The 18,017-nt window shown below is 38.7% G+C and overlaps 2 protein-coding genes across 3 annotated transcripts; both read left to right on the forward strand.

Moving 5' to 3' along the window:
- Positions 1–137: 137 nt before the first annotated feature.
- LOC131779938 (stimulator of interferon genes protein 7) lies at positions 138–4,578 on the forward strand. Its single transcript, XM_059096552.2, has 2 exons — positions 138–1,122; positions 1,785–4,578. Exons 1-2 carry the CDS (start codon positions 181–183, stop codon positions 1,947–1,949), a joined length of 1,107 nt encoding a protein of 368 aa, XP_058952535.1. The 5' UTR covers positions 138–180; the 3' UTR covers positions 1,950–4,578.
- Positions 4,579–4,781: 203 nt separating this feature from the next.
- Positions 4,782–18,004, forward strand: LOC131779956 (ATP-binding cassette sub-family C member 4-like). 2 transcript variants are annotated; one of them, XM_059096574.2, is made up of 7 exons: positions 4,782–4,917; positions 9,846–10,374; positions 11,926–12,305; positions 12,954–14,374; positions 14,964–15,534; positions 16,087–16,223; positions 16,744–18,004. In XM_059096574.2, the coding sequence occupies exons 2-7, from the start codon at positions 9,850–9,852 to the stop codon at positions 17,592–17,594; spliced, it is 3,885 nt and encodes a 1,294-aa protein (XP_058952557.2). In that variant the 5' UTR covers positions 4,782–4,917; positions 9,846–9,849; the 3' UTR covers positions 17,595–18,004. The 2 variants fall into 2 exon arrangements, with proteins under 2 accessions (XP_058952557.2, XP_066026707.1); XM_066170610.1 differs by lacking the exon at positions 4,782–4,917 and having other exon boundaries at positions 9,845–10,374.
- The last annotated feature ends 13 nt before the right edge of the window (positions 18,005–18,017 follow it).

Genomic DNA, 18,017 nt, shown 5'->3' on the forward strand with positions numbered 1-18,017 from the left:
AATAATCAATGATGTAAGTTTTGACCAATCAAGACCGGAGCAATCATTTGGAGAATATCCATCGAGAATGGCTCGACCAATCAAAACAATCTGCTTGTTCCAGTTTCGTGCTTTCATAATCATTGGTACAAACAACACAGAACTCTCAGTCTCATTAGAATAGAATACATTTTATTCAACATGGCTGGTCGTCCCCCTTATGGAACCCTTCCCCTCGCTCAACAGGAAAATAATGGGTTTAGACCACTCTTAAGGCCTCGCGGTAAAACTGCTACAATTGCTTCAGTTGTCATCGCTGTAATTGGAGGAACGATGTTGCTGTTTGCTGTGAAGGAGAAGGAAGACAGAGAAGGAATTCATTTCATTTTGTTTATAGCAGCCTTGCTAACCCTAAGTCTAGTTCTCGGAGAACTATTGCGAAGATTCTGCCTGGTGTTTGAAGAGATTCGACACAAATACACGAGATATGAAGGAAAGTGGAGGCTCATTTTTAAGGCAACTCTTACTTTCGAACATGGAAAGAGTATTTTGGTCGCAGCCACTGCTTCCGCTCTGACATTGATTTTCTTCTTGTTTGAACATTACGAGGTTTTCTGTTGTTCACCCTATGTCATCTTGTTTTCACTCAACTGTTTCGTCATTCCGCAGTTGCTGTTCCTGTTGGGTCTCCGACAACCTTCTACTGCTGAGAGATCGGAAATCAACGAACGAGAAAACAAGAACGTTGCTGAAGGACTGGCCTGGAACTACTACTTCGGGTATCTAAAGCTGGTGCTGCCAAGGCTCGAGCGTCAAATAGCAAAATCGGTGCAATTCCGCTTCAAGATAAAACACAAAAGGCTTTTCATTTTGTTACCCAAATCGTGCTACACATATCCTGAAATCGCAGAAGCAGATTACAGGGTGAAATCTGTTGGTAATCTCCCGGAGAGCAAAATAAACAGGGGAGGAATCAAGGAAAGGATTTACAAGCACACAGTACATCGGGTAGAGATGCTCCGCCCAGATGGAACGACAGAGGAATACTACTTTGTACTGGAATACGCCACCGCTCTGATGTCCTTATATCAGATGTCTCAGAATGCGGCTGCTCCGCTGAGTTATCAGGATCGAACACATCAGGTAAGTACATTACCAATCAAAGTCTAACCATCCACATTTGAAGCGATATAACGGGACCATTTGTAAGAGGAAATTGAGCCCCGTCTAAAATAGGACCCCAACGCGAAATGGGATTTTGCGCACAAACGTGGTTGAAATAGGACGCAAAGTGCTCTTATTTATTGGTCCGTATCTTACTTGCGCCTTAAGTTCACCGCAATCTTTTGTAAATCTCTAGGAAGAAAAAACTTTTTGCAATCCTCAAATTACCAAGAAGTTGGCGAATTCTTTCTTTCGCTAGCACGAGTTTGTTCAGTTACTCTGTAAGATTGTGAAGATTAAAAGCAGAACGCAGTTTCTCTAAGGAATTTACCCGTCCATTTATCTGTTTTTCTTTAAGGAATAGAGAGTTATTTAGAGTGATGATGACGTTTTCAATATTTACCCTTCGTGGTGCGAAAAAGTCCTGACGATAAAATAAAGTGAAATTTTCAAGCCAGTTGGTTCCTAATAAATCGAAATTAGTTTACTTCAAGGACTGACATGCATGAGATATCTAATACTTCATCACTGATTTTTAGTCTCGCTCATCCTCGGGCTCTACTGCCCTGACTTGAAATCGACTCACCCTGGGTCTCCGAGGATGAGTCTGGCTAAGATACTGTTTTACCTACAAACTTAAGGTGGAGATGTTCATCTCGAAACTGACGGATATTCTGAAAAGCTGCGAAGAATGCAAAGGGAAGTATGAATTGGTGCCAATTTCAGGAGATGAAACAGACAAGATTGCAGACGTCCTGGTTGGAATTCATAATAGAGAGTTGAACGAGGAAGTTGCATTACTCTAAGAGACACTCTGAAACGTAATACTGGCTATTTTTTTCATTGTATCAAGAAAATGCAGAGAGGCTTGTGTTCAGGATACCTGCAAGGAATGAAGTGTGTTTGACAAAATGTAGGGATTTGTCCGGGACTGAAAGCGGAGCTCCTTAAGTTTTTTTTAAAGCGGAGCTCTATAAGTAATTAAAGCGCAGCGCTTTAAGTTTCTGTAAAGCGGAGCTCTATGTAGTTTAAGTTGAGCTCTGGAAGAATTTAGTTACCCCCGGCAAAACCCGAATAAAAGCTTATCTAGTCCGTCTTTTCCCTGATCATTAACTCCTAAATCTACAAAGCTTAATTTTTTGCTCTTTAGACTTTGATGCCGATTGTTTTAAAAATTCACATATCTTTAGCTAAATCATTTTCATTTTAATATGAAGCTCTAGAGAAAGATGAGGAGCGAATTTCTTATAGGGTCAATTCAAGCAACACAACGTCTTATCCGTCGTAAGTCCATAATTCTGACACCAACGCATTATGCCAAATACAAACTTTCTCGGCGCGATCATAATTTTTAAGGTTTGTAACCTCGGTGGAAATGGAAGGGATGTTTGCTCACCATAGACCAGTGCGTTTGTTGCTTGAACATTACTTGACCGCTGAAATATGCTACTTTGAAACGATTGTTTACGGCAGTTGTAACTGAGAACATTGAATTTAGCGTTTTCATAATATCAGTCTTATTTCAACGACTTGCGAGACGGTGTGAAAACGTTATATGACAAGCACTTCTAAAAGATACAGAATTTCAACATCCTGCGTTGAGTGAAACCAAAATCTATGGGTTTTTTTAACTTCTCTCTCTCTCTCTCAGTCTCTCTCTCTCTCTCTCTCTCCCCTTCGCAAGACCAAGGATGACCAAGGATGTACACCACCGTAATTTTCATGGAAGAACTCTATTATCTTTTTCTGTCAATTTGATAACTTTTAGTCTTTAAATGATTTATAGTTATTAACAGGTTTTGGCATTTTATGTTTTTGGCTGTTTTATTATTTAAACCTTGGTAGAGCCTCATTTAGGCGTGTATAGAAAAAGGGTTTTATCCTTCTTTAATTAACAAGTTAGCGCCATGTTTTGTTTTATCGTATAGTCCGGCCTCGCCGCGGACACTATCCATGACACATGCATTAGAGGATTATTTACTGGTTTATAATGAATCATGGTAAACGCTTTGTTTTAATCTAGTTTGCTTTTTCTTTCACATGTTTATTTTCTATGGTGTGATCAAATTGTTGGTTGTTGTATCGAACACTGTAAACACAGAAAGACAATCAGCCGATAGGCGGAGAGCTTCCGACATGACCTTCCCTTGTAAGTTTTTAACTTTAAACAAACACGTGTACCTGTGAGTTATTGGAGCATGAACAATTTTAATGCATTGAAGTTTTGAGCTACTTTAGTGGAAGTCAGAGGGGATTAAGTGCCAAGGATATCTAAATGTTTAAATGGCAACGGAAGCGTAAAAATAAAACCGTAAGTACAACATAAAAATAACTTCTCGCTGTGTATAATGAAACTGATCTTTAGCGTCAAAGAAAAAAGGACGAAATTATTCCTCGAAGGAATTTCATTACTTTTTACGAATTAATCTTAATTTTGTTTTTCTTTTACCTGTCTGACCTTTGTAAAGACTATTTATACAGCGTAATGCCCCGGTTTTAACCGTTGGGAGTTAGCTCTCCATAAGCAGTCCTTACAATGTGTTAGAACTACCAAATCTCCTCCAAAGGACTTCCTGTTATCATTTAGACTGCCATGTTGTATCGTAATTCGAACATTATTGAGGACTAAACAATTTTTTTTTTTGGAAAATCTTGACAATTTGAAGAATTTAGAGGGCACTTGATGAGTAATTAGCTCTTAATTAACGAGTCTCGTGACTAAAATGATTTTTAACAGTTTAGGAATGAAAAGGCGTTTTTTCTGTTTGGAACCACACTGCATTAACACCTTCAGTTTATAGAAAGGTTCTTTCCTTAAATATTATAGATTCTTTTAAGGTTTAATTTTTTTTGTCACATATTAAGACCTTTCATGCAATGTAAGCCCCCTTACGTTTCACTGTGGATTAAAGTATTAGTTTCAAACCAGTGGCTATGACATGGAAAATATCTAATAAATCCTCTGGAAAATGTTACAGACGTGAAAAAAATTGTTAATCATGAGAGTATTTCGCCAGAATTGAAGTAGAGGTGTCTCTTTTGCAGACCTTATTATGTCTATTCGCTGGATAACATAACACAGCATCAATAACCGGTAATAAGCGATGAATAGGAAACATTATTTACTCTCTCTAGATTATGTTGTTAATCTTGAAAAAGAATACGTTAAAATCGATTGTAATGAAACCGATAACTCTATATCTTAAAAAGAATAAAGGGACTGACCACGAGGTAAAAAGCTTTTGAGAACGATAGCTTTACTCGCCAAATTGCTGTGTTTCGGCTTGTTTTATTCCTACAATCTTTGCCGGATACAAAAGCAGATTAAGTGACAGTTTAAACCAGCGCACTAGGATACTGGCTGGATGTGCAACAAAACCCGGCTTTACTTTGGCATGGACCATTATCGAGGTCCGGTGTAATTTTCTAATTTCCGGCTTCCAGATTCTTAGCTGTGAGTGAGATAAGTTTTTCATTTTTTCCCAATCCGTTCGAAATTACGTAATGAAACTTGTGATGAGTAAGTGCCTCTTAATCGTCATTGGTTATAAGAAGTGTGTTTATTCAAATAGTCCTATTAAAGTAATTGTTGTGACTTCAAATGACTCAGTCGCTTTTGACATTTCATTGCGGCGTGTGTAACTTCAACCTCTCAATGTTACGGGTTGATGCGACAAATGGTTTGCGGGATTTCGGTCACTGTTAGAAGAGTAACTTATACAGAGAAATCAACTCTTCACGAAAAAGTTCAGTAATCCCATAGGAAGTTTCAAGGTAAGATCTTAGCCATGTAGGACTTTTTACGGCATGCGGTAAACGACAAAAGGATTGCCTTTTCCATAGAGCCGTTGCTCACGAGAAGAAAGTACTTGCAATTACTGTGAATAAGACATCTTCTAGCACTCGTGAAAGGTTGATTTCATATTAATGGGAAAAATCAGTGATTGTGTTATTTATTTGCCATTGCCATAAAAGTCATACTTAAATTACCTGTTTAATATTCAGTTTAGTGCAATGTCACGGCTTTACCAAAATTGCATGGGAGAGCAATCCTTAACTTAAGAACACATCCAAGTCTACGAGGATGTTTGCAAATATTGATTTTTCTGATCAATTTCTTGTGGTCACTGATTGTCTCTGCAAGTAGGACGTGGGCTGAATATTAACTTGGACATAGTTTAGTGACGCATTTTCCATAGAGAGCGAAGGGGAAAAAAATGATAGTAGCATTCCGTAGAATAAGAGAGAGAGGAATGACAAGGGCTAACCGGTAATAGACTTCTAAGTGGCTACATACCAGATGACTCAAAAATATAGCTCTTATAGCTTAAAAATTTGTTATTTCCACTATTTTGCCTCCTGTAGCCTTTGTCGTGTTTACAAAGTAAAGGACTGCAATTACTTAAGCTCTTTAATAACCCACATTCATAACCTTCCCATTTCCGTCATCTGATGACCATACCTCAACGCTAAGATTGCGGTACATTTTTCTGGTGAAGCATTTTCTTAAAATCCTTGGAGGTCGATTCCAAAATTTGATATTGCTCTTAAAGCTAGTCAATTATGCGCAGAATTTCTCTAAAAGAACCACTCAAATTATGAATTAATTCTCATACACTTTGTTCAGTGTAATAGCCTGGAGCTACCTCACGCAATTAGTAAAGGTTCTCACGTCATTAGTTCAGAGCAACTTAGTCAGTCGTCTTTCGGTGGTAGTTTTCGTTTGAGTGTATTGAACTTGTGGTTAGGAAGAAATCGTGATGAACACGAAATATTTGTGCTTCAGTGATATCTTTGTTTGTCCGTTTGTTTGCATTCCTACTCTTCTCAAGAAGCCGTCTGTGTCAAAATATCTCACAACTTTGGCTTTCCGGCGAATTATTAAAAAAATTCCCTTAATATTGTGGATGATCGTCAGCAGCGAAAAGGAAAAAACTTTAACGGATATAGTATAAAAAAAAAAACTGACACACACAGCATGGATTTGGAGAAATTATCGGATTATGGCCATAAAAAATCGTGGACTAATTTTTCACCTTCCGTAACACGCCGATTGTGAGTTTGTGTTTATTTAGAATTTCCTACTTCCTTTGCGTGTTGTCTGAGCACATGTCTAAGAACTATCTCCGCCATGGCGCTATACTAGTTGTATGGCTATGCACTGTCTGTTCCCTTCAAAGAATTAACACATTCCCTCAGAATTTAATGTGTGACTGATCAAGTGAATAAAACAAGGGAAATCTAACTACCCGGCCTTCAGGTTTTCGTGTTGGTGGTTTTTAATTAGATACCCTCTTTTTCGGGCCAACGGAGGCTAAAATCGATATTAAGGATGTCGAGCTATGTTAGGGCTGAATAACTCGGGTATAAACGTCCCTTGTCAGAAGTGCACAGGATTACCGGCGCTGAGGACATGCACGAAACGTTAAGGTAAATTCTTATTTATTCCAGCCTTATTTGAATTGTTTTTAGTAACACTACACAGTTTTTATTCTTCTAAATTTCAAATTCTTTTTCATCTGATTCAATTCTGTTGATAAGCCAGAGATCCTTCAGGCCATGTCATGTCATTTATTACGCTTAGACGGAGAGACTATTTACTAATCACTGTGTCAATTTGATTGCTTTATGAAGCATGCGATTTCTCGGCGTCAAGGAATCTTTTTCTTGTTATATTCTCTCAACATCTGAGGGTCCAATATGCAGTGTCCAGTCGGGAAGCTTTTTATAAACAATTGGACAGTAATTTCTTCGAAAGGAATGTTTATTAAATTCGCACGTGGACAAGTCAGCATATAGCTGCGGGCAAATACAAGTCAATTAGTCGGCCACAAAATAACAGTCCAACTAAAGTGCTTCCTAATTCAAATTCACTCGCGAACATAATCACAACTCCTTAATTTGGCTTTTGCTGCAAAGTGTATATGCGGTCTTAACTCAGCTACCGGATAAACTAGGAAACTTTTCAAAGGCATTTATTACATCAACTATTTTAATTTCCTGCAAGAGGATGTATGTTTTAATTCAACCTAAAAGGTAAGGCAATGACTCTAAAAGGAATAACAAGAGTTTCACGTGTATCGGCAAAAACTTTTAGGTGCTAAATGATAAGACTGAGATTACTTTTAGAACAAAACGTTGCATTTGGCGCGGATAGCTATTGATTCGCTTTGTAGTCAAATTGTTTTAACAGAATGAGTTGTAGCGCGTAGAAGCAAACTATCAACAAATGATATGTTACACGTGAAACTTTTTCAGTTCGTCATCATAAGTATATTGTTACTATTTAAATGTGTCTTCAAGCATCAATATTCGTATGCGACCATCTTTCAAAGATCGAAAAAAATCATGAATCGGCAATAACCCACGATCTTAAACGTTGGTCATTTCAAATACACCCCACTATCTTCCTTGCTCTCTTCTCTTTATGCGCTAAGGTAGGCCAGAACGTTTGCCTGTATAGGCAAGTGTCTACATCAGCTGAGTACCAGGTAGAAAAACTATGAGAAGGGCATATTCTTAGCGGGTGAAGATCTCACAGTCTATAGTGCTTGCAGTCGCGGTTTTAAGGTGATCTTATCAGCGCTATATACTTAATGTGTCCTTGCTAATATTAACCATTTGCGAGTTAAGATATGGTAACCGCATCAAGAGTTTAAAGTGTGCTCATAAGAGCCCATTCTCCTGTTTGAAATGAATTTATTTGTCCAGTTAAGCAAATTTGTGCGCAAAATAAATTCAGAAAGCTCAGATTGATGATAGTCGAAAACATGTGAAAAGACAGAGAAAGGATATCTAAAAGAAGAAAAAAAAAGTTGAAAGGAGAATATTATGCAATAAGTAATTAGCTTGGTAACGATGATGAACTGCGATTGTCACAAAAAGGGCAGGCGTCCAAAAGTCGGCTTTCATTCTAGCACATTCGCGGATGTGTAACAGGCTAGTGGTTTTCAAATGTCTTTCGGCATCCACTAAACTCTTTGTAATTCAGAAAACTCATATATAGTTTTCTACCCAATTCGTCAAAGCCATTGTTTCTCGTCCAATCCAGTTCGATGCCTAAACCATGCAAGCCACGTGACTTAACCGCGCTTTCATCACGGCAACAGATCTTAATAGACTTCTAATTGGCTCAAAAGGAGGCTATTTGCGGCTCGTGTGATGGTTTATTATAGAAACCCACTTTGTTATATCATTAAACAAATCTTATTATATATGTCTTTGAAAATTATTTGGAAAAAAGATAACCTCATATCATTGCACTTTCTAGTTTGTCGCTAAGTTGACAGCTGACAAAAATTTACAAGCCAGAATGGAAAGAATGTTGCTCCTATATGCGAGCCGTGTTCTCGCCGCTTTAATCCTGAAGATCTTTGATCGAATGAGTAAGACCTAATCAAACGAGCTTATACTTCAATGGAATCTGATACGAATTGCGCTTAACAAGGAGCATAGTGCTCGCAATCTTAAGTTGTTCAATCGATAAGAGGTCAAACTCGACACAATAGGACCATACGATAAACTACATGTTGACTGCTTGAGCCGGAAAATCCGCCTAAAAGTCCTTGACTCTCGGTCAGCGCTGATCTTAGTTAATTGAATATCAAATAGCTCGATCGAAAATAAGATCCTATTCATGGTCAAGAATTGTATTTTTACCAGTATGCTGTTCTAATCTTTCAAATTTTTTTTTCTCAATAATCGGTTTAATAGACTTTAAGGCTATAAACGTCTCTTGATTACTGTGGTTTCTCACACGCGGGAAATGCTTTCTGTTCCATCCCGTAAGTGGCATTTACCCTGAATGACACCTGTTGGAATCATCACTCTCGACGGAAATATCGATCTTTCAGATATTACCGTTTGAGATTCTGTGGTTATCCTGGGATAAATTCACGTCAGCGCAAAATTTTCAATGGGAAGTCGGCGGAGAATTTGACAGAAACGTTCAATTAGGTGGTGAGGTCGCTGAAGCTTGAAATATTTCACGCCCATAAAGATAGCTCTTCGGACCGCCTCTCATGCTTTTTATTGCCCATTGGTGTTTGTCTCAAAACTACAACTATAAACTGAAACTCTGGAAATTTTAAGCAAGGTTTTTCTACCTGTTTTAGATCGCAAAAACGTAAGTGATATTTAGGGGCTCGCCGGTGATGACTGTCGTGCAATCTGTGTGACTGATTTCAGATTCTTTGATGACGTAAATGTCAGTCGCTTAGTCCGGCGCTCCGTTGGTTCCAGTTACTATTTTAACAGTAAATATTTTGCCGCAAATGTTTATTGATGTATTTTGTTGTTAAGTTGTTCCCATATTGTATTGGTGAGTATTTCTTATCATCCCTACCATCTAGAAACTTTAGTTGCAGCGAACACTGAAATCACTCCCTCAACCAAGGGTAAAATGTCGTTGATAACATTGTTTAAAATGTTTCTTTAATGCTCCTCGCAATATTCCTGCAATAAAAATTTTTAATGATCTTCTTTTAATTGAATGCACAAATATTGTGTTGAAAAATCTGTACTGCCCTATCATCATCATGATACTGTTTAAAACACATTGAATCCGAGTGGATCTCATCAATACTTCGTTGTATCCAGCATCCGTGCAAAACAATGTAAGTTCCGACAAAGCACTTATGTTCCCAACATCTCATCGTGCGCATATCGGAAGATGCCTAAGTTGATAAAACTCTCTTTTTCAGAAAAATGATCGACGGTGGAGAACATGATGCCTCCACGCATCCACAGAGAAAAGCAAACATAATTTCCTTTCTGCTCTTCTGGTGGACAAACGATTTGTTCAAAACTGGAAACCAGCGCCCTTTAGAACAATCCGACTTCTGGCCGTTGCACGAAGAAGATACAACTTCTGAATTGACAAAACAGCTTCAGTCACAGTGGATGAAAGATCTCAACGACCACAAACTAACTGAAAAAGAACCCAAATTGTGGAAAAGTGCTTTGAAAGTTCTCTCTCTTAAGGACCTGTTAGTAATTTCCTTTGCTGGGCTGATAGACTCCGTGGGTCGATTTCTACAACCTTTTTTCCTGGGGGTATTTATTTCTACACTTATGTCGGATAGGCCAGAAAGAAGTCTGCTTTGCGGGTGCGCTGTATTGATGCTGATAATTGTAGTGATGAAAAGTGTCGCTGTACATCATAGTAGCTTCAAACTGTACGTAATTGGCATGCGAATGAAGGCGTCTCTCAAGGGAGTCATCTTTAAAAAGGTTAGTGACCTCACCAAAATCTCGAAAAATAAAGAAAGAAAGGGTTGACCATTCAGTTTATTGAAGAGAGTATTTCTTCAGGCGCAGCCTATCTTCCAGAGAGAAAGATCTGTCAAATTTGCACCAAATGAGAGAAATTCGTATTTGAATGGGAAGGAAATTAGTTATATCAATCAGTTGTAATAATTAGCTGTTCTTTGTTTATTCTCATCTTGATTCATTTTGCTGTTGCCATATACGAGAGTCAAGTGCCCTCCTCTTCCAGTTTATGGGAACTGATGATAAACAGAAAAAGAGGACTTAAGGTTGTCTAACAACAAAAGAAACTGTGAGATTTAGGTTGTGGAGTCGTCTGGCCCTGGTTCGGACGTGAACCCAAAGAGGGCCGACCCATTTTGTGAGGAACTAACCAACTGCAGTTATAACGTGTAAATAATGGACGGAATGATAAGTGACGTTATTTTTCAAGCGAATACGTTATTTTGAATCCAGGCGTACAGACGTTTTAGCTAATGGAATAAATGACACGTGGCTAAAATTAAGGTTCTATCGAGAAGCATATTGATGAACATTTTTTTAGAGAAAATATACTTCAATTTAACACCTTCGCGTTTTTCCTTGACCGGTTAGTACATTATTGTCCGGAAACCCAAAAACCAAATTTTGAAGAAGTACTGCTTTTTACCGGAAGGATGACTACGAAAGATTGCTAAAGCTTCTCGCCAAATATATCACGCCTAAAATGAATGAATCGAATACTAATCGATCACACCACTCAGTAAACATCATGTAATCAAGGTGCTACTTGTTTGTTTGCCGGGAAAGGATGAACATGCAAATATATCATTTTAATATTTCATCCAGACAGAAAGAGTTCGTCTCGACAGGACATTGTTACCATCAATTCCGTGTTTTCCGGAATTTCCGATTCATTCGCAACGGAATGTTCTGTGTAAATTTAGCTTATTGCTGTAGTATGAGGTCTTCTGAAAGATTTTTGGAGGAGTTCCATCAGTCAATAACGGCACGGCAAGATAAAAGAGCATTTCTTTCCGGATAACTTCGGTTTTGTGTGCATCAAAATGCGGCAGAGGGAAATCACATTCCGCAGAGAAAAAAAACCCATGGCAGGATAATAACTAGTCCAGCTGTGCAAGCCAGAGTTATAAGAATACAAAATAACATGCTCTAAGATTAACAAATTCAATTAAGTTCAAGCAGATCTAAGTTTTAAGTAGGGATTATTGAAAAACCATATTTATATACTTTGGAATCCTCTTTGAGGTTAACAACTTGATTGGAAGTGACAGCTTTTGCAACATCTTGATTTTCGATGTGATACAAGTGGATTTAAAATACATTAAGAGGCAACTGAGATTGAGTGAGGGTTTGAAATGCAAATTTTGTTTATACTGTGAATTCTCCCACGTAGTCTGTGGTCTTGTCTGTTTATTGAAAACTTCCGTCGCAATGATGAATCATTGTGGTGACAATTTACACCTTATCGATCAACATCTTAAAGCGTTTCATTCGAATTTTCTACTATCCTAGATTCTACAACTAAGCCAACACACGCTAAACGACTTTACCAAAGGTCACGTGGTCGATCTGGTGTCCAATGACGTTCAAAGAATGGAACAAGCTGCCAGGCAATTCTTCCGCCTTCTCGTCGCCATCTTTGATGTTTGTGTAGTGGTACCTTTGTTATGGTACTTCATAGGTTGGCAGGCATTAACGGGGATCATCTTCTTATTTCTTCTCGTACCGTTTGGTGGCTACTTGACATACCTGTCAGGAAAGCTTCGCCTGCAGACCGCTGTCATCAGTGACCGACGAATAAATCTCATGACTGAAATAATCGCTGGGATACGTGAAGTTAAAACCCATGGGTGGGAATGGTTTTTCAGAGATCATGTTAAGGAAGCTCGGAGGTTAGTGGAAAGAATCAAATCAAATGGGAAATCTTCGATCAGTGTCTCACTACAAATTCAATTAAGGGGAATGAAATTCCAATAAGCAGGCTACGTGACACTATCAAAGTTCAAACAAAGGAGACTCGTGTACGTATCGATAGAGCTGAGTTAAGCGCTATACAAAAGTTTTCCTTCGTCATGTAAATCTTAAAATATGCCATTTTTTCTATTGCCAAGTTCCCTAGTTAAAAAACTGACACGCCTTTCTTAACAATTGGACTGTTGCTGTAGACGGCGTTTGCCAGTAAGATGACTTGACAAGGACCCTTTGCCTGGAAATTGTAATTGTTCAAAGGAAGGTTCTCCTTTGGCAATGAGTTTTCCTTGACAGATTTCATTGAAAAATTTCTTTAGTTAAACGGTAGTCAGAAAATAGTTTTCTTTTCATTGGCGATGTCAACTGACTTGGAGAGGCGTTAGTATTAGCACGAGTTTAAAACAACGACGTACGAAAAACTTGCTTTGTGTTGATGTAAATCATAGCGAAAGCAGGATTAACCTTAGCCAGAGTACATGGTATCCTGTAGTACACATGGGATATCTAATTCTCCTCCTGTAACCTGCATGAAAGTCTCATACATCCTCTTTACATACTCTTCTTTGCAGGAAGGAGATGAAGGTAATTCGTTGCAAGAGCGTCCTCCTATCATGTGCAATTTCTCTTATGTATACCTCGGGGATTGTAGCTTCCTTCATTTCTCTGTTGACCCTCGCTCTTTGTGGCCATCACTTAACACCGTTCATCGTTTTCACTCTCTTGTCCATTATCAACGTTCTTCGTAACAGCGCACTGAGGTCCATAGGGGAAGGAACAATGTTCGTTTACGAGGCTTACGTATCATTTCAAAGGATACAAGAATTTCTGATGCTACAAAACCTATGCAGTTTGACTGATGTAAAACCGTTAACCAAATTAACGAAAAATGCAATTCCTTTTGAAAATGAAGAATTTGAAGATATCATCAACGAGCTCGCATGTTTTGAAGAGTCATTGAAGAAATCTAATGACATAAATATCTATAGAGATGATCTTGAAAGTAAAAATAAACATAATCTTCTTGAAATAAAGAATCTGGAAAAAAATCAATCTGAAAAAGCACGAATAATCAAAGACGAAGACTTGAAGGGAAAGCCTGAGAAAACGATGGTCAAATTATCCAATGTGACTTGTAAGATTGATTCCAATAAGTGCTCGGTAAAGTCAATCTATTTGGAAGCAAACAACGATCACTTTGCTATCATAACTGGTCCAGTGGGCAGTGGAAAATCAACATTACTATCTATAATTACGGGAGAGATTCCAGTCACTGATGGACATGTCCAGTGTTGCGGGACAATTGCTTACGTACCGCAGGTTCCTTGGGTCTTCTCTGGTACCCTGCGAGATAACATCTTGTTTGGTCGACCATTTGATGTCGAAAAATACGTCCGAACCATCAGAGCTTGTGCATTAGAAGATGATATTGAAAGATTTCCTGATAAAGACCAAGTGGTTATTGGAGAGCGAGGCGACACGTTAAGCGGTGGTCAGCGCACTCGCATCAGTTTGGCTCGTGCTGTGTATGCTGATTGTGATATTTACCTGCTGGATAATCCACTCTCAGCTGTCGATGCTAATGTTGGCAATGACATCTTTAATCATTGTATTCTTGGCGTTTTATCTAACAAACTTCGTCTTATGGTTTCTCATCAAGAGTCCCACATGAAGTTCGCAGATGAAATCATTGTTTTGCATAGTGGCTCAGTGATCGATCGAGGAACTTTCTCAGAACTCAATGAAAAAGAAGCACTGACAGACATTCTAGACCCTGAAAACAAAAGTTTCCATGAAACTTTTTTTGAAGAGCTTATCACAAAAAATACCAAAGTACATTGTTCCGACAATAAGCAAGTCAAAAGCATACAAATCCCAGACGAAGACCGCATGACTGGAACAGTGTCCTGCAAGCGTTACTGGGATTATTTAACGGCAGGAGTACATCCAATCCTTTTAGGTGGCATGGCCTTAATGTTCCTTCTTTGTCAAGGTAAGGAACTTCGCTAAGGTTCTTCTGTCTCTTTAATCCGTTTTAATCTTCGCCATCCTTATATCTCTTTGGTTCTTTCTTGCCTCTTTATCTTTTTTGTTCCTGAAACACGATTATTTCATAGCTTTACTCTGTGTAAATGCCGTTCTCCAAGACTCTTAATACGACTAAAACTATCGCAACGTAGCCTCCTTTAGAAGGACGGCAGCAAACCTTTGGTGCCGATTATTTGGTTATTTGGTGAGAAATCGACTAATTCCTTCTTAACAAATGTGTTAATAACGTAAATTGGCTACGGTAAAGAGTTTCAGCCCCTCGTCTGGGCGAAAAACAAACGAAGAGCTAACGCTCGAAACGTCAGCTTTGAAACTCTTCACGGTGGCGAATTTACATTATCAACTCAGTTGATAAAACAAAATTATCTTGATCACATTTCAGTTTCCTACATCAGTGCTGCAAGTTTGCAGTTATAGATACTCTGTAAATAGAAGCATGAAATAGACACAAAACTCGCTTCGTCGATAGTGTTCGCTTAGTTAATGGTCTATCGATTTGAACTGCTCTAACATTTCATATTCACTGCTTTCAGGAGTCATGATTTCACCGGACCTATGGCTTTCCTTTCTTACAAGACTCCCTAGAGAAGACCAGACAGACAGAATTAACATTGGAATCTACGCCAGTTGTGTCACTGCAGCTGTTATCCTTGCGACAATTCGAGCTTACATGTTCTTCCAGGTGGTACTGAGATCCTCAGAGAGCCTTCACGATGACATGGTGACAGCCCTCCTAAAAGCACCGGTGTTATTTTTTGACTCGAATCCAATCGGCAGAATCCTTAATCGATTTTCTAAAGACATCGGCTGCATGGACGAAGTTCTGCCGAAGACATTTCTGTTTGCAGTCCAGTTGGTGTTGTTCGTCTTGACTGCAGCTCTCGTTCCATTAATCGCAAATGCGTGGCTGGCAGCAGTTGTTGTTCCTATCATCATACTGTATGTTTACATTGCAAGGTACTTCATGAAAACCTCTAGAGAACTTAAGAGGCTAGAATCTGTGTGCCGCAGTCCTGTGTTGTCACATATCTCGGAAACATTAGATGGTTTGGACACCATTCGTTCCCGTGGAAGACAACGCGAGTTTGCTGATCAATTACACAGGTAACATTGTTATTAACAAGAAATTACTGCTATGTCTTCTTTTCATTGTCGTTTTGAAAGAAAACGCTTTTTCGCATTTTTAAAATACTATCGAAATGACCTGGAGCAGCTGTATTCCTATCATGCAGAATTTTTTTCGTGTTAAGACTGAAAAAGTCATGCAAATTGCTGAAAGTGATGATAGGAAATCGAGGGAGAAGACTCAGAACGGCCGTACGGTTATTATGCAGAATTTCTTCATGTCAAGGCTGGGAAGTGAAGTGAAATACTCAAAGCGATAATAATAAATAGCAGAAGAGAGACTTCTTCGGTGTATGCAAGCTGGCTTTAAGTCTGACGAACACCTTAATGCATGACGACAATCATGCATTAAACTTTGTGATTTTGTGGGGATGATATACTGATATTGAACTGAAATCAGGCATAAAGAAACTCTGATTTCAAACGAATGCGTATAAGAGGACACAAGTAACCTGAATAAGAAAAAAAGAAGACTCTAGAAATGTGATGACCTAAATTTGTTTTGTTATCTCATTTTTTCCAACTTGGCAGATATCAAGACGTTCACAATCAAGCATATTTCATGGTATTGGCTGCGACTCGTTGGCTTGGAATAAGATTAGATCTCCTATCTGCCATCTTGATCGGCGCTGTTGCCTTAGCCGCTGCTCTATTTTGCCATGACAACGGTAAGCGAGATCCTAACAAATCGTGGGTTCTCCTTTGCTCAATATAATTACAGAAATTACTCGTTTTGTATCAAGAAATATTTGGTGTGTTTCTTTGGTAACAACTATATTTGCTTTTCCCATGGGTAGTTATTTTTGTTAAAAAGGGGCCATTTGTCGCGTTAAAAGAATGTCTTTTGTCTCCATTCTTAATCCAGATTTCGCAAAGTTATGCCATCTGCGGACACAGCTTCTTCCTCTTAATGGGGAAACTAGGCTCTTTCAGTCGAACCTATGGCATTCTCAGGAAGACTCCTGAATGGAAAGAATGACCATGAGAGCGGGGATTTCATGCTCTTTTATAAAAAACAAAGTGACTCCATTACGCGTTCGCAACCGCACTTATCTCCCCAAAATCAACCGAGTGTTTGAGTTCAACCAGTGCTTATGATTCACTGCACTTGTGCACATGATTTATAACGCATCAGAAAGATATTTTTATGGAAAGGTCTAACTGGGGTGCTATATTCTTAATTTTCAGCTCTTGTTGGTCTTGCATTCGTGTACGTCTTTGAAACCTCTCACTTCACCCAGGTATCAGTTCAACAGTCCTGTGAAGTCGAGAATTTGATGACATCTGTAGAGAGAGTAATGGCAATCACCAAACTTGAACCTGAAATGGGATACGATACACCAACAGAAAAACCAAAACAATGGCCATCAAATGGAGACATCAAATTTACCGAGTTATCTCTCACATACTATCCTGAGGGACCGGCGGTACTCAAGAAAATTATTATGTACATCGAAGGACATTCCAAGGTTGGAGTTGTCGGTAGAACCGGATCCGGGAAATCAAGCATAGTATCTGCTCTTCTGCGCATGCCTGAAGCTGAAGGGTCAATCACTGTGGACGGAGTGGAGCTTACCAGTTTAAATCTACAAGACTCTAGGAGTTGTATCTCTGTGCTTAGTCAAAATCCTGTTGTGTTCAGTGGATCCCTTAGAATGAACCTCGATCCACTGGAAGAACATAGCGATGTTGATCTGTGGGACGCATTAGAAACTGTGCAATTGAAAACACTCGTGGAGAACTTCCAGGGAAAATTGGATCATACAATGACAAACAAAGGAGCGAATCTGAGCGTAGGAGAGAAGCAGTTAGTTTGTTTAGCTCGTGTTTTACTACAAGGGAGTAAAATTGTGGTCCTTGATGAACCCACTGCTCATGTTGACCCCAAAACAGAACAAATCATACACCAAACAATCCACGAAAAACTCAAAAACTCAACTGTAATCACCATCGCCCATCGGCTGAAAACCATTGAAGAATGTGACAAGATTGTACAGTTAAACGACGGACAATTAGTAGTAGAGTCATGTTATGTTTGAAGTAGGTAGGTTGCGTACAAGAGAAAGCAAGCGCCGTCATTTCCATATTCGTTTCCGCCATTCGTACAAATTAAACGTAGCTCTTTTTCCAATATTTGTAAATAATATGATAGTTAGGTTATTTAATTTGATTTTTTGTATTGATTTTTACATCGACAGGAGTGCGATGTATAACTGCCCCTATAAGTCATGTAACCGACAAAGCAGCTGTGCTGTTCTAAAGAGCGAAACGAAATCTCTAAGTTGCGCTTGATTCCCCAGTCCATATAAGAGGGAAAGTGGCCATGGCAAGAAACTAAGTTTCTGGAGATAGTTTATCTGAATTGAGCAAGAAAACTTTGACCTTAGATATTTTTCAATTCAGATGTATTTCTTCTTTTGACTGACATCAAGATCAAAACAGTTTTTTTTTAATAAAGAATG

Source organism: Pocillopora verrucosa, chromosome 8, assembly GCF_036669915.1.
Source record: "Pocillopora verrucosa isolate sample1 chromosome 8, ASM3666991v2, whole genome shotgun sequence".
Lineage (NCBI taxonomy): Eukaryota > Metazoa > Cnidaria > Anthozoa > Scleractinia > Pocilloporidae > Pocillopora > Pocillopora verrucosa.